General features: G+C 41.0%; 1 protein-coding gene across 5 annotated transcripts in view; it reads left to right on the plus strand.

Moving 5' to 3' along the window:
• LOC111650381 (transcription factor SOX-6-like) overlaps positions 1 to 24,894 on the plus strand; it is a 117,515-nt gene that overhangs the window by 57,353 nt on the left and 35,268 nt on the right. For 4 of the 5 annotated variants that reach the window (XM_087172344.1, XM_087172346.1, XM_087172345.1 and 1 more), the window contains exons 5-7: positions 4,953 to 5,042; positions 15,951 to 16,123; positions 18,987 to 19,055. In XM_087172344.1, coding sequence (XP_087028470.1) covers positions 4,953 to 5,042; positions 15,951 to 16,123; positions 18,987 to 19,055 — 332 coding nt within the window. The remainder of the gene's footprint in view (positions 1 to 4,952; positions 5,043 to 15,950; positions 16,124 to 18,986; positions 19,056 to 24,894) is intronic. The other variant, XM_087172347.1, reaches the window with a different exon arrangement.

Genomic DNA, 24,894 nt, shown 5'->3' on the forward strand with positions numbered 1-24,894 from the left:
GTATCAAAACCTCAGTCCACAGAGAAATGCACACAGCCTGTATTCAGAAACTGAGCCTTAAAACCAGCCGTCAGGACTTCTGAAACTTTGTGATGTCACAACAAAGCAGTCACCGCTCTCAGTCATGCCCCAAACTCCGCCCACCTGGACCCACCATCCAGCCTTGCCAGATTTGGTTTCTCTGAGTGTTTACCTGAAATCCGCTATATTTTTGTTTGATTACTCAGAAAACAGTCAGCCAATCAGAAGAGAGGCTCAGACCCTCCTCTCTTCTGATTGGCTCATTGACCTGTTGTTACTAGAGCTCCAGAGAGGAGCCTGAGAGAGGAGATGTAAAACTACACTGAGATGGTTTTTGGTTCTTAAAACTACAAATATATCTTCTTATGGATCAACAATTCAAATAAAACAATGAAAGAGAAATATGGACCTTTAACATTTTGGGTCTTTATGCTAAGCTAAGCTAACCACCTGCTGACATCTCTCTCTTCATATTCAGCTCACAGACATGAGTTCCCAAAATGTTGAACTATTTCTTTAACTCCAACTTTGGTAAGAAACATCTGTGAGCATCAGTCGAAGATAAATATTATGCCTTCAAACAAACCAGATAAAATATTCAGCAATTTATCCAGTTCACTTGCAGATTCTGAGTCGATTCGGCATGAATTTGGCAACTATGACAACAAAGTTCTCCATAGCAACAACAGCTGACCCTTGCGGCTGTTGAACCAAAGTGCTGGAAAAACCACGATTTCCCCAAAATTAAAGTTCATATAAGTAAAACTGGTGGCGGTAACTTAAATCTTGTTACCAGGAGAGTCCAGTGATTATTATGTTGAGAAACACTGCGGATAACATTAAAACTAAATGTCGACATGGCACTATTCTACAGCTTTGCTCTACTTAGGACATTTTACTGAAGATTCGTTCCATGAGAAGCTTCTGTCCACATGGAAACAGAGAGAGAGAAAAACAGAAGGAGGGAAATGCGAGAGACTCAGTCTGAGTGGAAGCCTGTGGCAGACTGTGTTGTTCTTGGCAGTGGCTGTTTGGGAGTGTTGATGCTTGCCCTGCCACACACACACACACACACACACACACACACACACACACACACACACACACAGTAAGTTGCCTGTGGCTCATGTAAAACACCCATAACACTGTCTCTTGGCAGGTTGGCGTAGGGACAGGTGATAAAAGTGTGTTTACCCCAAACACTCGCCGCCTCGCTCGCTGCCTCGGCACTGATTTACTACGACTCTCCGTCTTTATCAACTTCTTATCTCCTTCACCTTTCTTCTGTCTTTCCTTCACTTCATTTTACTGCTCGCTTATCCCGTCTCTCTGGCTCTTCTTCCCGTCTTTCCCTGAAACCATCTGGTTTACAACCAATTAGAAACTGATCTCTAGGTTAAGGGTTACAAAAACTTTCATGTCCAATAATTTTTCATTGAGGAAAATAAAGCAGTTGCCAAATGTTAAAAATAAAACACTTTATCATCAGCATCTATTGGTTTATCATTAATGTATTTCCATGTATCAATATTCGTACAGCATTTAGACGTAAGGCTCCTTACTTTCTTTTTCTCTTATATTCCCTCTTCTTCATTTCTGTACCCCCCTTTTATTCTTCTTTTCTAGCTCATAACACTGAGTACTTATGGAAGATGAAACAAGCATCTTCATCATCCTACTCCTCAGCTCACCTACCACATCGTTGTATCTTGCCTCTCCTATGTTTTTCCCACTTCCTTTCTTCCTCCGCTCCTCGGCCCATCCCTCCTCACTCCCCCTGCTCCTCTTCGACTCATCCATCTCCGGCATTTCTCCTTCACTTGATAAAAAAGCCGGTGTTCGGACAGCTAGGAATTTTTATCCACCCTCCAATCTAAACAGTACTTGATCCCTGAGTCGGTGGTGGGGACAGATAGCGAGCCATCTAGGGTAAAACATCTCCCTCTCATCCCTCTCTCTTCTTTTACCTCTTCCTCGTCCCCCTTCCCCATTTACATCTCACCCCTCCCCCACCCTCCCCACTGTCTCCTCGTCTGATCTGTTTATTGGTACGGGGGGTATAAATTGTGAATCAGAGTACACACAGGCCTGACTTATGCAGATGTGTCTTGGAGTTACAGGTTGTATTTTCCTCCCTAAGTGCTCCCATAAATTGCGGCTCCTAATTTTGTTTTATTCTAGGCCCCGCTGAACGAGCGCACTTTAGGTCCCGTGATGAGAAAAAAAAGCCTCTCATCCCAGCCCCATCCTCCAGCCCCCCCCCCTTACAGGCTGTAAATATCACCAATTGAACCAAATGTACACAAATACATATCCAGTGGAGCCGCTTGTCCAGTAAATCTAAAAAGAATCGGGTGTTTTCCTTTGTCCTGAGGGGAAATTGTATTAATTACCTTATTTTACTGCAGCGAGGGCCATCTGTCTGGAAATACCCGCATGTGGGAAATCATCAGAAATCACTGTCATTTTCAAGTTGTGTCTTTGTGTTGTAGCCTGTCTGCCACCCCCCCCCCCCCCACACGCCCTCCCTCCCCTTTGTTTACATTGATCCCATGTGATCTGGACGGCTGCATTAGCTTATTTACAACAATCATAATCCTACTGTAAACATGCAAGGCTTTAATGGACTCAATGAGGAAGTTGTGCTCGGGCCGGTGGACGGCATCTCATGACTACACAATGGGCCCATACGCACAAACCAAACATTAAGCCATTCACAATAGGCCATGTGCCCTTATGAATGCCTATAGCGCCTTTTGTCAGGATAAAGGCGCCACAAATGAGCTATTGTCTGACTTAACCATTCTAAATCAGGCAAGACCTCAGGGGCATGTTTTCCACACAGCGCCGAAGAATGTATCCCTTTTGTGTGTGTGTGTGTGTGTGTGTGTGTGTGTGTGTGTGTGTTTGTGTTTTTTGGACATCCTTGGTGACTGAGGGGCCCTGCGTGACCGTGACACTATCTGTGGCGCGTCCGCTGGCATGCAAACCAGAGTGTCACCTCGAACTGAAGTGGTTGAAGGAGTAGATGAACGTCTACAGCATTTACAGGTTAAATCCTTAAGATTTCAGTCCTGTTGACTTGGTGTCAGCTGTCAACCCTGAAATTGTGTTCATATACAATCAAACTGTTTTCTCAAGTTACGTTGTGATGGCAACGCATTCGCTAGCTAGATGATGTTTAGAGACGATGTCGGGGGGGGATGGTGGGTGACTGTCACACCACAGAACAGAGTTTGCATCCACAGTTCTGTCTTTTTTGAGGTTGAGGCAACAAAAGCACTTGAGTTAAGATTAAGGAAACTGCAGTTTAGGTTGTATTGGAAGTTACTGTGAACTCTTTCTGTTTTAATCCAGACCAAGATCTTCACATTAGCCTTTAACAAGTGCTATGAGTCAAATTACAAAGTGTAAAAATGCTGTAGTCACTAATGGATACTATCCTGTAAGATCAGACATTTTGGCTGAAAACAAATACATTGGCTCTGAACATTGTACTGATATGTTAACAACATATCCTATTATATTAAGATAACATGGTTGCAGTTTTTTCTACAAAATTTACTTGCTGTTGCAAATTAGTTGTATATTAACATAATATCTTGGAGACACCTGCGTCTGCAGTAACTGGCAGTAGCTGCAGGTGTAGGTGAAGTGACACATGTACTGACCGCTGAGGACAGCACACACTCCTACTCTGATGGGCGTGCAACAGAAGAAGAGCACCTCATGTGCCTGTTTGAGGCGCACCTACCAGGAGCTGGGAAGAGTCATTGTGTGTGTGATGTTGTCTTAATAAAGAAGACGGTGACAATGTCCGATGCTGTAATCCTCTTCGTCACGTGAAAAACATGCATACACTAGGCTTCATCCAGCATGCGCATGCATCATTTCCTGTGAATCTTGAGCCCGAATACGTGACTTCAATCTTGCAAGTGGACACTGACAGGAGCAGTGGAATCTTTTTACTTTTACGGCCGATTCTGAAAATTGTTGAGCATAAAAATGATTAAAAAGGGGTTGTAAAGTTTTTTGTTTTGTATATACAGTCTTAATCTGCAAAGAAACTGGTAACTATACATGTCAAATGAATGTGATGGAGTTAAAATTACAATATCTCTGTCTGAAATTGACTGACGTGAATGTAGCATAAGATGGACAAATGTAACTAGTAATATAAATGTATTCAGTTACATTTCACTACTGACACCTGTCAGCTTGCGCACTCCACTCTGTGCACATCTGTCTGTGTCTTCATGGACATCACACTCAGACTCATGCTCGTCCATGTGCAGATGTGTATGTCTCCGTTCGTCTCTCCGCCTGGTGAAGAATTGAAAAGTTCCCATTGTTGGAGTAAAGTTCACAGCAGGACTCTGACTGAACAAATGAGACCTTATGAATCTTATGAGACCACGTGTCTCTGATGTCTATTATCCTGAGGCTATGAGACACATTGTGAGAAAGAAAACAGCCACAAATAAGACCCTGTGTCAAAAACAATGCAGACATTCTCATTTGGTCAGCTGGATGGCTGCTGCATTTTTTATTTTTTTTTTTGAGGACAGGAAGGAGGAGGAGACGGTTCCTTGTTTTTATTTTTGGAAATCGAACAATTCATACTAATTGGTTCTTTTCTCTCTTGTACTTTTTATCTGTCTCTTCTTTTTCATTGCCCACTTTATCCTCCTCTGTCTTTCACTGCATGGCTTTAACAGTTTTATGCATCATCTTCTTAAAATACATCAAATCTTTTTTAATTACTTCAAAACCATTTACAAATCTGAACAGTTGTCATTTGAAAAAACGTGACACTGATAAATTTGGATTTTTCATTGGCCTCAGTGACTATCAGGTCCTTGATGAGTCAGTATGGAAAGCTCTTTAAAGACAACCAAAAGTAAAGGCGATTATTTTCTGTCTTTGTGTAGAACCATCTTGCATGGAGAGGCTCCTGTCTAAAGACTGGAAGGAGCGTGTTGACCGGCTGAATGCCAACGAACTGCTGGGGGAGGTCAAAGGTAAGAGTCAGAGAAAAAAAACCACACCAAGGCCACAGCTAAAACTAAAAGAAAGAAAGAAAGAAAGAAAAAAAGAAAGATGAAAGAAAGAAAGCTTTAAAAGAAAACTTGCAGATCCTCAGCATCTGAGGGTCCTCTGCTTATTGTCTGTGCTTGACCAAAAAACCAACATCATCATTACAAAACAAGCAAATGGTATGTGCACAGTAAAAGGACACTGTTCCTCAAAGCTAAATTGAGGGTAAGAAACGGTCAGATGTGCTGTAATTCTCTCCTCCATGTGTATACATTGAGCATGCGTCTGCATATGAAAGCAAGAGAGAGTAAACGGTCTCCAGGCCTCCTACCTGTCACTATAGAAAGAGCGGCGGCGGCTGCTTTAAACAGCCCAGGTTGTAATTGTAACTTTGATTAAAGGGTGTGTGTGTTTGAGGGGAGAGGCTACACTTGCTCCAATATTTTTGTCCGCATCAGCAAATAGCGTTTATGAAGCTATAAATCGCAGCAAGGCAAATATATTCTTGACCTGCTCTGGTATTCAAAAGTGAAAATAGCAGCATTGTGGGGGGAGGGGGTCTCATGTTAAAGTGGAGAGCGAATGAGATGCATGTCATCCCCTGAAAATAAAAGAAGGCAGTCATTTTAAATGATATGACTAGAAAGAAAAGTAGATTTTTTGTCTTACTCTCTTCATGTCTGATTGTTTTCTCTTGCTTGTAAAGTGTAGGTATAGGTAATTGGTGTATTGATTACTTCACCTCTATATATTCAATTTTTTGTTTTTAAGCAAAAAAACAGGAGACTATCATCTTTATTTTAAACACTAAAATGATGTAAGTCGCATTTTTTTTAATAACATTCAATTAGACAAAAATGTCAGCAAAACACATTTTACAAATACCATTTGCAGAAACTGTGTGGTTTACTGATGACTTTCCCCCGAACTGGTGAATAATGAACCATTCATTTCCATTTTCTGTCAATGCTTTTTTTTTTTTTTTTACTTTCTATAGTGATTTATATTCTTAATCATCCTTGTTACCGTATCACAAGTTTTCTTCCTTTAGTGGTGAATATGTGAGAAATAAAAGAACGTGGGTTGTTGTTCTTTTTTTTTTTTTCATAAAAATGACATTTAAAGGCAGTGAGCCTCCGGCAGTGATGCTCACTGTTTCTAATAAGTGCTTGCTGCTTCTAGTAAGTGATAGGAAAGAGAAAACAATGTTTGTTTGATATCCCACTGATTTCCACTGAAATGTTATGTTGAGGTTTTTGTAACCATGACTCAGTTTATAACTCAGTCACGAGCAGCGAATCACAGCAGCTGCAGTTTTCTTGAATTATGATGATCATCAGTGATTTGCTCTTACACCTGCTGAATGAAAGACAATTAATAGACAGAGGTGAAATACATGTAACTTTATGAAACTGAGAAACGCTTCCCGCTCCCTGAGCTCCAGTGGATTCTGTCTGTGTGTAACATTAGTTGGTAACGGCTCCGCAGTCGAGCTCCACTCAGTGAGAGAAACCGTTTGTGATCGTCTCCCGTTAAAATGAGAAGCATTTCCTCTGTGGAAAGAGGGAGAAAGAGACTACAGAGAACCTCCTGCAGCAGAACAGCACTGACATTGACTCTCACTCCACTCTCTCTCTTCACACTGACACCCTCCATCTGCACACACACACACACACACACACACACACACACACACACACACTTTATTTATTTCTTTTTTATGTTATATTTTTTTGCTTTTATTTTTGATAGTACGGTGAGAGAGAGAGGAGATGACATGCAGCAAAGGCCCGTGAGTCAGGCCCCCCCCCCAAGAAATTATATCGTTTTGGACTAAATTGTAAATTGAATTTCTTTTTCTGTTTATTTTACATGAAAGTAGAGGAAATTTTAGGCTTTTTTGTTGGTTTAACCTTAAATCCATCCTGCTGACCTCTGTCTCCCAGACTCCATTAAATATCTCTTAATACATTTAAGTTTTAAAAAAAAAATTGTTTTGAAGTTCAAGTATTTTTCGAGACAAAGATAACATGCACACTGGAAGCTTTTTATTCAGGCTTTTGCTGTAAATTAAAAATGCAAGGTCATTCAGTTTTCCACTTATATTTTAGTGAGTCTGTTTATGTCTCACTGCTGTAAGTTTTATTTTCTTTTTTTCTATCAGCTCGTAAAAACTAGTTTGCTACTTTTCAAAGCCGCAGATTTTAAAGCTAAACTTCTGTCACTCACACTTTTTATTTATTTATTTATTTGCTGTGTGTTGCTTTGCAGAGCTTTTGCAGCTCTTGTGACTTTTACCCACTTAAAGAGGGCAGGTTACTTCTTATCCCTTGTGAAATTTTATTTGCCCCTGAAATCTGTAAATAAATCACTAATTTATTCCTGATAAGCTCTCAGATCATCACTCATATAAAACACAGGTTAGCCGATACAATTTGACTTGACTTTTTTCTCAAGTCTGATGAAGATCAAGAGGAAGAGGCAAAAAAAAAAGGTATTAAATGAGAGGAAAAATGCTGAACTTGCACCCTGAGTTGAGTCTGTCAGGAAGTACTTACTTCCAAGTGCTGTACAGATTTAATGTCTGTCAGTGGGCGTGGCAGAGAAGAACCCCACCTATGGTCCTATTGTATGTCTAACCCTAAGTAAACATGTCTTAATATCTTAACATACCACTTGGACTGGTGAAGCATGTGTGGAGATAATCATATCACCTAGAAATGGTAGAAATTAAACACATCTAAAGAGCAAAAGCAAATATGTTTTGAGTTGAACGTAATGCAACAAGTCCTTAAACCTAAACAGCCATTGATCATCTATCCCTATGCTACAACCCGTGGACCTTCATGCTCATGGTCTGGTTAAGGTTCTAGAATGGATGTGGTTAAAAAAAATTAGTCATTGTCAAAGGGGCAGCGCTCCTCGTATCGGAGTCAATCGTTTTGTTGACCCACCCACCCCGACCTCTATATGTGGACTTTGTCACCAGCCTTCTTCCTCTGTTCCTATAGTAAATAATACAGCCCCTACAGGTTGCCTAACAATGAAACGTAACTGGGTCATAATAAGCTACTTGCACAGATGACCTATAGGGTCATTTTTATGGGAGGACAGTCTCAGATAATGTTTTCTGTTAACATAGGGAGGAACTGTTGTTAATTAACAAATCTGGCAGGTTGCAAAAAGTTCTGCTAAACTATCTAAAATTGCAGGACACTTTCCTCTTGTAATCACCACAGCTTCTTTCAGTTTTTATATAGTTACGTTTTAACTCTGGCAGCACATGATTAAGGTCATGCGAAGATGGTGGTCTGGTTAAATAAAGAAAAGGTCCACGGTGGCTTCAGATATAATGTGTTTATTGACATTTAACCAAAACCACAATGTTTCCCTAAACAAAGTGTTTTTGTTGCATAAATTGAACCACAGACTCTAGAGGTGAAGCCTGAAGTCCTGCCACCGTCCCCTCTGGACACCTCCCTGTGACTCTGGTGTGGTAGATGAATGCAGAGTTTCATTCACTCAAAAAAACATTGCCTCTAAACATAATCCAGCAAGCAATTAAATTTGTCACCACAATATAATTGAAAAATCATTCAATCAATTAAGTGATATATAAAGGTGATTTCTAGGAGACAGGGTTGGTCAAAGGGGCACATCCTGGATTTAAGTGCTTCTTGAGAGGTTTAGGAATGGGCAAGAAAGTCCTGATGAAATGACAGATGAATTCTGACCATATTTAATGTACAATGATAATAGCTAGCATTACATGCTCACATGAAAACACATGATCATTTTTATTGTGGTAAATACTAGCTTCATGTATCTGCTTCTTAATGCGTGTAATTCAATATTTCTGTTAAAAGTAAATATATGATATTATATTTTATTTTATTTTTGTGACATATTTAAGTACATTTTGACTGAGATTCAGTGATGGCAACCAGAACCAAGACAACAGCACACTTGTCCTATACATACACCTGAAATGTGCAGTAGATCAATTTCTTGTGTGCTAATTGAAGACACTAATAAACATGCATAAATAAAGAATGTACCCCTTACATGCACGTGCTAAAAGGATCTCTCTGACACACACACACACACACACACACACACACACACACATACACACACACACACACACGCATACATTCTTTCTTTACTATATTTGTGGGGACCTGTCATTGACATAATGCATTCCCTACCCCCATACCATAACCTTAATCACAAGTGAATGCCTAACCCAAGCCTAATTCTAACCTGAGTCCTAAAACAGAGTCTTAACCCTCAAACAGCCTTTTAAACTTGCAGGGTCCAGCATTGTGTTCCCCACAGTTCTGTCTGACCCCATAAGTATAGTGTGCTCCTTTGGTCCCCACAAATATAGTAAAACACACCCACCCTCACACACACACATGAAAATACACACACAGGGATGCCTCTGTTCGTCCAGCTGTGTCCTGACCAACGTAACGCTCTTATTGAATTCAAGCGTCAAAGTCTTTTATTTCTTCTTCTTGATGGCTGAAATGAAGCCCGGCCTGACTGACCTAAATACACAAACTCAACTGTTGCTCTGTGTCTCCTCAAACAACAACCTGAACCTATTTGTTCAGTGGCAGTTATTTTTAGGGTGAGGAAAAGCGATGACCTCCTTTTTGCACTGATACATTCATCAGCGATGACAAATGCATTTCAACACATTTGTAATGTTCAGTATATACATACATATATATGTATCTATATATTTTTAAACTCTTGCACTGAAGACTTGTAAAGAAACATGCTTTTGAAGTATGTCCTGCTTCACACACACAAAAAGTGTTGCACACATCTGGGTGTGTGCCCAGAATGACCACACTCTCCTACTGCAACCCTGTGTGCAGCTCCAACAGGGCAACTGTGGGAACCAGGTGACATTTTAACACTTCACTTCAGTTTTGTGATAATTTTCTCACTTTAGCTTTGTGGTGATGGTGTTAGCTGCTGTAACCAGTCTGCTAAACAAATCTGTTGCACTAAGCTTTATTTGTTCCCTGTCATTCTCTTCCCTCACACCAGCGATGTGTTTTTACTCATTTACGGTAGAAGTTGACTGAATATTTTTTTTTTTTTGCTTATTGCAATATAAAACCCTGATGCATAAAAAACAGTTTCTGATGGTTTGTTTAAGTGATATTTCAAAAAACATCTATAAATCAGCTAGTATAATGCAAATAATGTAGAAGGATGCATAAGTACCACCAACTCTTATATAACTCTAAAATTATTTACAGTGTGTTATATTCATAAATGAATTTGTTTCTTCTACTTACACACATTTTTGTAACGTGGCATGGCAATACAGCAGTGATGCATTTACACTGAAGATATAAACATGATAAATTACGGAAATAAAGCAAAAAGCAGATACAAAAGCAGCTTCATCATGTATTCTGAAACAACTTTTCCATCAGCTAATATGAAACTTTCCAAAACTACTGCACATCACCACAAAAAAAATTAGAAGGTGTTGGATGCAAAAAAGAACAGATGGATGGAAAGTGTCTGATTCTACTGACAGATGTTGGAGCTGGCACATCTGGCAGCAATAATCACACTGACATTCAAGAGTCACTTAAATCAGGCATCTTATCCACTGCAACTTTTCATATATATGCTGCTGACTGTGTGGGAAAGTGAGCTGTTTGTGCGCAGTATGCCTGACTGTGTGCAAATTAAACTTGATACTAGGTTATTCTTTGTGCCCTGCTGCCCAAAGGAGATCGTGACACTTGTTTTGACAAAATGATCGTATTTGACTCGGGGCCTGTGGGCTGATGGGAAACCGAGTGTCAGTGTTTGTTGTGGTGTGACAGCGAGGAGAGGGTTTAGTCATCCAGAGGAATGGTGGGAGTTTGGCGCAGTCGGCATCATGAAACATGACGGTTTGGCAGAAGCTCAGGGCCACATGAGAGTTTGAGGTGTGATGATATGAGTATGTGATGGTTTCTGTTTGGGTGTTTTCATGTGTGGTTCTTGTGCTCGAGTGTGTGTGTGTTGTGGTGTGTGTGTGTGTGTATTTGTGTGTGTGTGTAAAGGGAAGTGGCTGAGATGAAGTTTTGTCATACATACGCACAGTGTGTAACTCCATCCAATGAATGAATTAACATATAACTGAATAACAATAAAAATACTCATCCATTTTTTCATACCTTCATTTATAACTTAATAACTAAATAAATATGAATGATTGACACATAATACACACATAAACATAAAGTACACATATTCATAAATAAGCTAATGAAATACATGATATTCATTTTCTGGCTTTAGCAAAATCCAAGCAAAAGAGAAATAGATGTACATTAAAAATGTGAGGTTGTATAAAAATACTTTGACTACAATGTTTTTAAAGGTCCCATATGTCACACTTTTCCTGTGTTTTATCTAAAGTGTTGATCCATAAGAAGATTTTTTATTTGTGGTTTTAAGAACCAAAGACCATCTCAATGTAGTTTCTCTCAGGCTTCTCTCTGGAGCTCTAGTAACAACAGGGCAGTGAGCTGACTGTTTTCTGAGTGATCTATTAAAAATATAGCAGATTTCAGGTTAACACTCAGAGAAACTAAATCCTGCATGGTTGGATGATGGGTCCAGGTGGGCGGGGCTTGGGGCATGTCTGACTGCTTTGTTGTGACATCACAAGTCATAGAAGTCCTGACGGCTGGTTTCAAGGCTCAGTTTCTTAACACAGGCTGTGTGCATTTCTCCATAGACTGAGCTCTTTGATACTTTCACAGTATTAATATAGAACCTAGACACATGGACATCTACCTTTATACTATATGGGACCTTTAAGGTGTAGCAAAACATTCATTTGCACTTTCTTAGTACATTTTCTGCTGTGGCAATAACAATTTTATTACTTGTGATATTAATACATATTATATATATTGAGATGAAAACATAAACAGAACAGAACAGAAAAGCTGGATTTTAATCCCATAAATCTACATTGTGTAATTAGGCATTAACAAATCATGCAGAAGTGAAAGTTTTGACATGAGTCCCGAGCATCCAAACAGACTGAGAAAACACTTAATGGCTTTCTGTTTTGGCTGGTGCCCTCAGCAGGTGTCGGGAATAATCCTGATGGATGGAAAACGGAAAACGTCGGAGATGATTATTGGTGCCAGAAGCACCGAAAGAACGCAAGGCGTCGCGTTTGGAATGCACAACCCATAATCCACGAAGATGAATCATGGCGCTGTAATCGCAGTTGTTGCTATTACACAATAGGCTTTACTTCACTGCAAGGAATGTAGGGAAATAGGAAGAAGTTTGTGTGTGTGTGTGTGTGTGTGTGTGTGTGTGTGTGTCTTGAAGCATGACAGGATTATAAAGTATCCATCAGTGTTGCAAGACTAAATTGGCCAAAGAGATGTAGGGAGGGGTGAAAAAGGAAGAAAAAAGAGAAAAAGGGAAGAGAAGAGTTGTGATAAGATGAGATAGGAAGAAGTAGGGGAGGAGGGGAGGAAGTGATGAGGAGCGAAAAAGGGAGGAAATGGAGACGAGGTGATTGAGAGCGCTGATTAGAAAAGAGAGGAGGAGATGTGAAAGAGGAGAGGTGAGGGGAAAGAAGAAGGTTAGATAGATGAGTGAGTAAAGAGGAGAGGAGATGAAAGTAGGGTGAAGGTGATGAGGGTGAAGAGGGAAGGAAGGAGAGGTAAGATGAGAGGGGAAGAGGGGAGAAGAGAGGAGAAGTAAAAGAAAGTGATGAAAGCCAAGGAAAAGGGAGAAGAGGAGAGGAGAAAAAGAATAAACAGGTGAGGAGAATATGAAAGGAATAAGGAGAGGAGGTAAGGATATAAGACAAGTGGAGTGGAGGAATTAAGGAAACAGAGAAGGAGAGGGGAAGGAGGAAATAGGATGAGAGGAGAGAGGAGAGGAGGTTCTGGACTTGTAACTGATGGAGAGGTCGTTTGGGGGAAACTGAAAAAAGAAGGAATGAAAGCATGAAAAAAGAGACAAGAAGAGGAGAATGTTGCCTTTGATACAGGGGTGCTGAGGGGTAATTTCTGTTTGTGTGTGTGTGTGTGTGTTTGTGTGTTGGGGGGTGTTGGGGGGATTGAGGGGGGCCAGTGTAGGGTACAATAGTGGCCTGACAGGACTACAATGGAGACTCTGTTAGTATGCAGGTAGTGTTGGGGCCACCCTGCAATCTCCCTACATGGCCCCAGGGCAAGACCTTAAACACACACACACACACACACACACACACACAAGAGCAAGAACTTCTAAATAATATAAACTTTAGTGTGGAAGTGTTTGAGTTCATGTCCCCTACAAGCATATGTATACACACACACACATACACACACACACACACACACACACACACAGACACACACACAGACACACACACAAAGAAGATAAACTTGCATGTGTGTCTATAGTCCTTCACATAAGAAGAAAACTCTTTCACATGCACTGACAAAGAAAATCAACAACTTTACAACATGTTGACAAAAACAAAAAGAATCACACACACACACACACACACACACACACACACACACAACAAGACCAACAGTAGCGCCAGGGTCAGACAGTGTTGTGCTTCCTATACTGCAGCTGTAAAGGTAAATTAGCCAGTGGGAATCTGGGGTTCCACCATCAGACTGTGTACTGCTTCTATAAGGGATGCTGTTAACCCTCTGCCAACTGGTGGCAGCTCTCAACAATAGAAACCAGTCAATTCAACATGGATTCAGGGCAAAGGGACACATAGTTTCCTAATGTACAAACATTTTGCAGCTAAGATGTAAACCAAATTGTAACTGAGTGCTAGAACTGTCCCTGAAATCCACTTGAATTTTAAATGCAACATAGCCTTTTGTCTGGGCCATGGTCAGCTTGACTTGCAACACAAAGCAAAATAATAGTAAACAGTTCTGTTTCGAGCCACAAGCAGCTACATTAAGAGATTTTAAGCATTTAAACATCAGATCAAGGAGAGCAGTGAAGGCTTCTACTTCTACCTTGTCCATCTTTTTACTTTCTGCTCAGCTTTTACAATTTTTTTTTTTTATGCCAAACTATTTGCTATAAATGGTCAATTTGTGACTTATTTGTGACAATTTGACTGAAATGTTTTTGTCTTGGTTGAGGCTTTGACATAAGGGTTGTGGTACATTTGAACTGCGAAAGTCTCAGGAAGAGAGGCGCATGGTTTCCCAACTTGCAAAGATCCGAGGCTTGACTCTCAAAAGTGTTAATGGGTTCATGGATGGGAAGCCAGTGAGGGATCATCTACTTGTCAATGCAAAAGGAAACTGGTACACTGATGTATAAAATCTCAGTGAAGTGTCTTGATGATGACGCCGTGCGTACACCCTCCCAAGGCCAACAGTTGTGTTAGAAGTGATGAGAAGTGAAGTGTGGAGAGAATGTTGTGAGAAGAAAAAGCTTTTAAAAAGTACAAAGAATAAAGAGCACAGAGGTAATAGGGAATTTCACATCTGACACTGATACTGATCTGACAAGAACTGCACTTGTGAAGTACACATACTAAATCCCCAGCAAGGTGATCAAAGACTCTTAACATGCTAGAAATCTTAATGAAATTAAGTGAATTGGGTGAACATAAATTAGCCATATCTATTTATCTTGCCTTGAAATAAAAGGAAAATATTACTATCACTGCCTGATACCTTCGATGTAGTCTAGTTACCGGACAGTCTTACTAATTGGTCCTTCTCCCTGACTAAAACCTCCCAAGAATGTCTAAATCATAAACCTGACAAAAGCCTGTGACACCTGCTTATTTGCAAAGGTTAAGTCAAACTCATTTTATTGTTCTTGGGAGCCGACACTAAGTGATAAACACTGATGGCATGTGGAGACAAGACAGAAGATAATGAGGAGTAAGATGTAACTACAAGTCAGGTGATTTATGGGAATTTGGGAATGAGGGTTTTTAGTGAATGTGAATATGTCTTTCTTTGTGGTGTGTGCAGGCGTTTGTTGTTGGGGATTTTGTTTGAATTAAAAAGTTCCAAGGTAACTCAAACCAAAGAAGAAAATGTTTTGCAGTCACTGAGTTTGAGTGTAAAGTGAATCAGTTTTTGTTCTATTAACATTAACACAAACAGATTAAAAGTCCCATATAGTCTAAAGGTAGATGTCCATGTGTTCTTTGATTATAAAGCAGGTCTAGGTTCTATATTAATACTGTGAAAGTATCAAAGCCTCAGTCCACAGAGAAATGCACACAGCCTGTGTTCAGAAACTGAGCCTTAAAACCAGCCGTCAGGACTTCTGGAACTTTGTGATGTCACAACAAAGCAGTCACTGCTCTCAGCCATGCCCCAAGCCCCGCCCACCTGGACCCAAAATCCAACCTTGGAAGATTTGGTTTCTCTGAGCATTTACCTGAAATCTGACATATTTTTATTAGATCACTCAGAAAACAGTGAGCCAATCAGAAGAGAGAATCAGAGCCTCATCTCTTCTGATTGGCTCATCGACCTGTTGTTACTAAAGCTCCAGAGAGAAGCCTGAGAGAGGAGATGTAAAACTACACTAAGATGGTTTTTGGTTCAAAAACCACAAATATATCTTCTTATGGATCAACACTTCAAATAAAGCACAGGGAAACTGTAAAATATGGAGCTTTAACCGAACAAGTGTCAACAAATTTTGTCCTGATTTTCTGACTGTGGTGAGAAGGAACTGAACGCTCCATCCACCTTGCTCTGACCATGGACCAATAGTGAACCAAACCTTTTAATTCTGGCTATAAACCATCCTCCATATTCATTACTGCATTTCCATCAAATATGTCTTTATTTAAACAAGTGCTAGCTGACTCAATTTCTAATATTTCCTAACCTCCTGTCCAGGTACACCAGAGTCCCTGGAGGAGAAGGAGCGCCAGCTTTCTACCATGATCGGTCAGCTGATCAATCTGAGAGAGCAGCTCCTCGCCGCCCATGACGAGCAGAAAAAGATGGCCGCCTCACAGCTGGAGAAGCAGAGACAACAGATGGAGCTGGCCAGACAGCAGCAGGAGCAGGTAGGGAGGGCTGCAGGATGTGTGTGTGTGTGTGTGTGTGTGTGTGTGTGTGTGTGTGTGTGTGTGTGTTTGTGACTGTGTTAGAGTTGGCATTAGCAAGTTATTATCTGAAGTAGAAGTTGTGTAAAGAGAAAGAAGAGGGTGCGGCTAGTGTACGTACAAGGGCTTTATAGACAGACAAGCTTCATAGCAGCTGTATGTGGTTAGAGTGAAAGGATTTCTTTAGTGCATTTTTATGTGGTTTGATAGCACCAACAGTAGTTGTATAGAGAAAGTGGCAAAGAAAACAGAAAGTGTGGAGTGACAGGTGTTAAAGTTGTCAGTTTCCTATTATAAGTTGAAGAGAAGAAGGTGCAGAATAGTTTCAATTCAATTCAGTTCAATGCAGTTTTATTTGTATAGCTCCAAATCACAACACACATTACCTCAAAGTGCATTACAGAGTGAGGTCAACACTCAGTACAGTATACACTTACAGTATAATAGAGAGAAACCCAGTTCATCAGTTCCCACAATGAGGAAGAGCAAGACGACAGGGGAGTGAAAACTCCCTTTAACAGTAAGAAACCTGCAACAGAACCAGATTCAGGGATGGGGGAGACCACGAACAGCTGTTGTATTAACACTTTGGATGTTATAGTGAAAATAATAGTAATAGTACCCATATCTGTAATGGCGTTATCATTAACAGCAGCAACAACACCTGCCAACTCTGTCTTTTTTAACGGCCATTAGGTTCTGTTGCTCAACCTGCTAGGTTACCGGCAACTAGTTCATACTTACTTACTGTCACTAGTCACTGGTTAGATCAGTTCTTCCCATCCTATATTGCTACTGTAACCACGTAAAACAAAGCAGTGTGTCCTTGTGAACAGCTGTGTATTGAATGTGAGAAATTCTTTTGATTCTCTCCTCATATACTGTTTTACCTAAAACTATACACTACTTAAAAACATAAAGAAAATATTAAATAGTATTCATCCTGTGTCCCTTAGATTTGTCACATGACCCCTTTCCTGACCACTTCCCTCACCTTGTTAGACTTGGTTCTGGTTGTGTTTCTGATGACGCTGGTTTATTAAATGATTTCATATCTGAAATTAATGACGGCCAAACTTTCCTCAGTTGTGAAGTAAAAACAAAATTTTTCCTTAACATATGTGTGTGGCTTCAAAAGCGGTAGCAGAAGTTCCTGCTGCTGAAGCATGTCTTCAGGTGTCAAGCAGAGGTAAAAAAAAATAGCATGTTTTAGAGAGAGAGAGAGCGAGAGAGAGAGAGGGAGAGAGAGAGCCTAAGCAAAGAGGTGTTTAGGTGAGCTGCTCTTTGTTTTTCGCTGTTTGCCGACACGTTACTGTAGGTCGGCATACGACAGGCTCTGTTTGGACAAGTCCACACCTCCCATCACAACACATTCCACCTTTCACAGCTTCACAAAGGAGCGGGGAAGATGGAGAGAGTGCAAAGAAAGACAGATTCCAATATCAGCCAGTCATTTGGCTGTTGAGACTTGATAGGATAATGCCCTACAGACAAACCCTGAGAAATCTGCCTTTAATGAAATATGACATGTGTGCAAATGGGGCGCCGCCTCCCATTCAGCAGCCTGTAATTACATTTCAGAATAAATATACTAAACGACTCCTCAAGAAAAAAGAGAGGCAGCTGCCTCAGTTTTCTGGCTCAGGGGGGGGCAGGATCGAATAGTTTACATACTGCCCCTTAAAGATTTTATCTCCACATGACTGGCCGGTCCCAGCTGCCCGTCAACACTTTAACGCTTGACTTCAGATGTTTTTTCATAAGACTATCTCACATCAAAACAACCGTGGAAGAAATAACTATGATCGCCTCTCCTGTTGATGAGTGTTGATGGGTGTGTGCAAAGGTAGAGGAGGGGGGGGGTGGGTACCAGAGGCATGCTGGATGTTGTTGGTTGGCCTAGTAAACATGTCAGTCTCACAGATTCACCGTCGGTGAAGAGAATTGTGCAGGAACTTTCCATGCTGCTGATTGCATGAATAAGCTGTGCCATCCTTCGCACTGGGCTGAGGTCCTTACAGATAACAATCTGAGGTCAAACAGACATTTGACTCACTGCCACTGGAACTCCTCTCTGATTTACTATACTGCATTCAAGGAATTTTTGACCTCATTGACAACTTTCAAAACAGCCACACTTCTCACTTCTCTCCCTTTGTAGGTCAGATACATCCCGCCTGAACGTAGCATGACCACCAAACTTTTCTCTCCACACGTCCGTTTTCTCTTCTCAGAGGCCTTGAACTTTTCTCCCCTCAGTGATGAAGTGTTGTCACATTCTGTTGTAGTCGTTCTTGCTCTCCCATCCAGTGCCAAAACTCTTTTTAAAAGAAGCAGATTGGTTTGAATCCATAAGGTTGTTTCTTGGAGCAATAACAAGCTGCATGCCACACATCTGCAAGGGTTATCATAAACGAAGCAACAGCTGGTCAGCAGAGTGTCAGGGCTCCAAGACATGCTGTATATTTTAATTTGATTTCATGTGCTGATTTTATGATGCTGCAGCAACCTTCTTGATCACTTGTCGAGGATACCTGATAAATATTTACTGTCAAAAGCTCTGGTAAAGAGAGATTTCAATAGGGTTCAGAAGTTCCGTGTGCAATCGCTGTTTCTTTGATTTTCACCCAGATTTCCCAGAATTCCCTCTTATTTCTTTTTAAAAAGTAACTTAACAATAAACACAGCAATTTGCTAGTTTAAGTTCATTCTTTACCATCTCAGAATTAAGGAAAGCACAATATACAAATAATGCACCTTGTCTTATTAACTCTCATTTTCTCTCCATCCCATTGTGTGTGTGTGTGTGTGTGTGTGTGTGCAGATCGCCAGACAACAGCAGCAGCTCCTGCAGCAGCAGCAAAAGATAAACATTCTCCAACAACAGATCCAGGTTAGTAGGCAGACACCCCCCCCCTCACACACACACACACACACACACACACACACACACACACACAGACACACTTATTCCATATATTCCTCACACTGGCTGCTGACTGCTCCTGCCCTCTGCAGACTCTCCTCACCTCCCTGACGCTGTCGTCCGTCAGGATGACCTAAGTGTCCATTTTCTTCCTGCTCCATTATTATTGAGTCGTGAGCGATTGGAAGGCGACAGTAACACAAGAGGTCGTGACCTTTTCTTTTATGTTTTGCCTGCTATTGGAAAGTACAACAGTTACAACGCAACAGTCTTGCTTTCATACGGAGGCATGCAGATACACACACTCACACCCACACACACACACACACACACACAGACACACAGTAACACACAGCAGTGACCCGGTAATTGCCCTGGTTATGGCTGAATCATTTACTTTTGCATTGATCACCCAGCGATCGATACTCCAGCCTCCTCTGGGCTTCCTCCTACTCTTTCTCTTTCGCCAGTTGTCTGTTTATCAACATGTGTTTCCTCTCTTCACCCAAGCATGCTCTCCTCTCGCTGCCTGTCTCAATCAAATGCTTTATTTTGCCTTCACATACACTTTTTCCGCTCAGCTCTGTAGTGCTTTCTCTCTCATTTACTCCATTACAATGAAATGACAATAACAAAATGTTATTTGTAGACACACATACAGATTAAAAAAAAGATATCTTGCTGTTTCTCTTTTTTAAATTTGCTGTTTTTTTTTTCCTTCCCTTATTCCTACATCTGTTCCACCTGATACGCTGCTCTGTATACACATACACATTCACCAAGAAATTACCACCAGCTGTGAGCCAAATGCTGGTAAATTTGCACACTGTAGCTGATAGCCACGTGGGAAGTTGGCCAGCTTGTATTTCATCAGTTTATTTTTTTTAAGTGGTTGGATGGTAGCTGAATTAAATCAACCTGTGAGACAATCTGAATCCACTTGCCACTGTGACTGCTTGACTCTCATCCCCCCATTGCTCTTAAGCTTTGGATCTCCCATTCCTCGCTTGCGATGTAGTTTAACAAGGGCTTGCCCTCAACCCCCTCCTCCTCCTCTTCTTCTTCGTCTTCTTCTTTTTTTTCTTTTTTTTTTATAACAAGGCCCCACCCTTGGATCTTAATAAAGCTCGGATTGGACTTCATTAGGCCTCTGAGCCCCAGGGGAGAGCAAGACCATAAAAACCAGCTCCTGCTCGGATCCTCTTCCACGCTGTGAGGCTCGGATACTGTGTCATGTTTGGTTTTGAGGATGAAGGGATATGCAGAAAATAGCTGTTCAGAGCAGCATGTTATCATGTAGAGCTTCACAAGCATCTGCTGTTGTTTCGCACTTATGCTGGATTTGATTTGAAATTGCCAGAACTACTTATCTACTGTTAAGTTAAGGTGCAGAGATGAATACAGAAAAGACACTAAAACAATTTATTTAAATGAAATGAAAAGTTGCTGAATATATAAATCACAGCCGGGTGTGCGCAAACTTGTTATTGAAGTTATTTTTAAAACAATAGCCTTTCTTGGCGAACAAACCCAGCTTAGTAAGGAGCATATGGTCTATCTACTGTACAGAGGTTTAGAATTATTATGGCTAAGCTCCAGGGCTTAGTCACTGGGGTACGGGCTGTTTACGCTGTGTCGGATGTGTGTTGGCCTTAAACACACAGGCAGCGCTGCACCGGTCTGTTTCCACTTATCAAATCCAGACCTGAGCTCCTCTCAGGCCAATACTCTGAGGAGCTGACCAAATGCTACTGTTTCAGCTGAAAAGAATAGGCCTCAGTGTGGTGAAACCACTTTTTAGAAGTGCCAGTTATTGTTCACGTCTTAATTTGAAACACTAAATGTTGTCCAGATGGAAAAAATAAGAAACGGTTTTTTTTTTGCTAGAAAAGTGGAATAGTTGCAACTCTCCGATGTGCAGTACTCAGTGCACACATGCTATCTGTTCCATCATCACGACAAATAAAGTTAACCAAAGCTTCAGTGATTAAATAGCATTAATTTTATGGCTAATTATCATAGTTTAATAGATCAGCATTGATATACGAGAAATTGAGGCTCATCTGTGTCTGATACATGAACGGAGACAATGAAAACCCAGTGAGATGCTGCTTTTAGCCCATTTTTTCCTTTTCTGCCTCTCGTTGCTCCGTCGTTCCTCTCTCTCCATGCATGGTGTCAGTGTGTTTGTCAGCAAGTGCAGTGCAGTGTTGTTGTTGGGGGAGCGGAGTTCAAAGTGACCCAGGTTTCCTGTCATGTGGTTTTAAATGGTGTGGAGAGCCAGCGGGGGACGTCCACGGGTTAAAGAAACGCTTCCGAAGGCCTCACTCTGATAGATATGGTTTCACACACACACACACACACACACACACACACACACACACACACACACACACAGACACACACACACACAGGCACCAAAACATGTGAAGAAACAACAGATGTTCATACATAAAATGTGCATACTTGCATGCAAGTTCTCACATAAACAATAATATAGCTAACTAAAAGTAGAGACAGTTTACATTAACGCAAAAATACACATGGGGACTGTTCATATTTCCCTGACACACACATGCATGTGCACAAACACACATGTAAGCATACACGCACACACACACACACACACACACACACATACACACAGTGGTGGAGGGTCCTTTGTGTGCCGTAGGCAGAGCGGCCCAGCCCAGCCTGGTGGCTGACAGGCATGTGTCTTTGTTAAGTCAGTTCTTATAATGGCTTTCATATGTGGCCCATTTCCTTCAGGCCCACAAAGGCACAGGCCCTAACCGCACCGCCCGGGCCCTAGCTAACGGGCTAATTAATGACTGCAAAGCCGCACTCCTCCTCCTCCTCCTCCCTCTCTCTGTTCTTCATTTATAACTCCTCTGTCTCCTCCTCTGCCTGCCCTCCTCTTTTTCTCTCTGAATTCTTGTCCCCCGAGTGTTGTTTTCTTTTTGTTTTTATTTCTCTGTTTAATCCTGTCGTATTATTTTCCTCTGTGGATGATGTCGTCAAAAGCCTGTTCCATAATTACAGAGTGCTGCCCCCTGTTGAAACACCATTAGCTGACTGCTTTTGTTTTTTATGTTGTGACTGATTAAAGTATATGGGCCTATATGTTTTGACCAGCATTCTTAATCTGAGTTTTTGATGCACAGTTTGCACTACAGTCTGAAGCAAAGCGCTGATGTTAGAGTGAGGCTATCAATTGTTGGGGTTGGTAAACCTGTGTTAAGACAAACAGGCACAAACACAACAATCCACACACTCACATATACACACTTACGTACATATATAAGAACTAATGGAGCACACAAATGGCCATTAGATAGACAGGCACCTCCTACGTCAGCAAATACAGCTTCAGACACAATGACTCGGAAAGCCATGGAAGGCCCATAATGTCAAATGGACTCACCAACTATGGAGAATGGCTAACTCTTGACTTTACAATGGCCCTCACTCCACTGTATTAACCTGTGTGTTAGCCTATAGAAAATGGTGTAAGCTTAGTGGAATTGTGTGTGCTTCAATTAAAATCACCTCTAGTGTCTTCACTGTGCTCATGGGGGTGAAAAAAAACAGCTGAGCAATGTAATTATTTGAAGGTATAAAGAACAATCTGGAGTGGACGTCACATTTACGTCACTGCAGTTGTAAGTGCATTGTGGTGGCAGAAAAACAAGTGGACAAATACCTGTAATAAGGAAAAACAATGTCTTGTTGTGCCATTGGATGTAAGAAAAGGAATGAATAGAAAGGTGACCATTATCATCTTTATAGAATACAGTCATCAAAGACACTAAAGCTTAGTGCTAAACTAAACTGATGAGATCTCCACTGTTTATCACACACAAAGGCAAAATCAATGATGTAGTTGATAGCAATAAATTAGTAACAGCAGCAACCACAAAGCTGGCATTCTCAGTAGGCCATTTCATAATGGTAAACACTATTGACTAACCTTAGCAACATTAGCATGTAAGGAGAGGTAGCATGTAAACAAACTAAATTGCTCATAAACAGTTTAGCTATAACATCACTCAGTATTTATGCAAGATTGGATGTGGCATTCAGTGATATTATATCTGTGATATGACGTTTACTTTAGACTATAACTGAACACAGACTTTGCTAAGCCTTAGGACACATAATATTGTTGGTGTTATTTTTATGTAGGATGAGCATGTGTTACCGGGAGGATGGACCATGGATCCACAAAGTCCAGACTTTCATTGTTCCCTCACTGCTCACTTATTCACGTACTTAACGTCTTCTGCTGGCAAACCATTAAAATCACAGGAGAAGGCATCTGATTGATCCATATTCTTATGTTGTAAATTACCGACTGCCACCATTTCAGCTCCGCCCACAAAACACATGATCAATTTTACAAACACAAAAAATGTCTATTGTGTTCTCAAAGCTGCACTAAGTAAATTGTGGCCACTAGGGGGCACAGAGACAATAAAACAAGCTAAAAGGCGTCAGCCCTGATACACCACTAGCTTATTCAGTTGCTATGGCTTATATGTTAGCAAACAGTTGCTACATAGACATATTGTATATTTTGTGTGTTTAGCTAATGTTTGGTCCACTAATTCCTCAGAAAAATATGTTTTTAGGTACCTACATACTTTCTTCAGTAGCTAATGCTGTTTCAAGCTAACATTTTCAAGTTTCATATTTGCCCTGTTTGAGCTTGTTTGCTGCAAGCAGCTGTTTATGGTTTTGAATGAGAGCAGTGAGACTGGCTGGAGAACTAAAACAATGAGCCAAAATGACTACAAGTGGTCAGAAAGTGGCTAAAACCAGCTGTTAGAACTTAAAGTGTCACAGTTGGGTGTTAACTCTAAGCTATTTGCAGCACTGTTGTCCAATTCACATTACACTGACTCATTTGATTTAGTGCTGAAATCAAAAATCCTCATACTGCTTAATGGAGCATGGAGCTTTATAATACATATTGTGGTCTTCTATATGACTAAGTAGGCTACAGAGTTGTGTTCTTGAAGTCGTTTTCCTTCAGTCAGGCAATTTGAACACCCTAAAGCACTTCTCACTGGTACAGACATAAATTATTTTTCATAGTTACAGTATTAGCCTTTTTTGTTCTGCTTCCAGTTACTGTGTAACAATGAAACTTGATATCTAAAATTTGGAAGAACCAGTGAGATTTTGTCAGCATCCATGGCACCAGGTTGTCATCGCTGTGACGTTTCCATGCAGAGATCCCCTGCCAGTGTAGAGGGTTTAACTGGCACCACAATGTTATAGTAACTGGGATGTAATAATAATTGGTGCTTGATTTTTTTCATTTAATGCTAGAGTCAAAGAACAAGTCACTAGAATCACTTATTTTCATTTGGTTACAGAGAGTAATTATCTGTGAACTTGCAGGTTTCTACCTCAAGTCAAGTGACGGACAAAATCAAGGGACACACTCACTCACATCCACATGTGTGCATACCTGCCAAATGCACAACCAGACGTTTCTTTCTTCCTCCTCTATGCCTCCCAAACACATCAACATACAGACACACCACATACGTACTCATTGCCCCCTAACCCTGCTGCCCGTACACAAGACGACCATTAATTCTGAGTGTGTGTCTGCGCGTGTACACATGTTCCCTGTGCCTAGGTGTGTATGTCGATGTGTCTGGTGGGCAGTTTAGAGGAAGGGGGCCTTGTGTTTTCTTAGGGGCTGAGCAGAGCGGGGGCCCTCGCAGCACCACCTTCCCCAGTCCATTCATCCAGCGCACCCCCACCCTCCCACCCTCCCCTTGGTAAAAGGAGA

This window comes from Seriola lalandi, unplaced genomic scaffold (genome assembly GCF_002814215.2).
Source record: "Seriola lalandi dorsalis isolate HSWRI2012SDOR001 ecotype SW California unplaced genomic scaffold, Sedor1 jcf7180002052274, whole genome shotgun sequence".
Classification (NCBI taxonomy): Eukaryota; Metazoa; Chordata; class Actinopteri; order Carangiformes; family Carangidae; genus Seriola; species Seriola lalandi.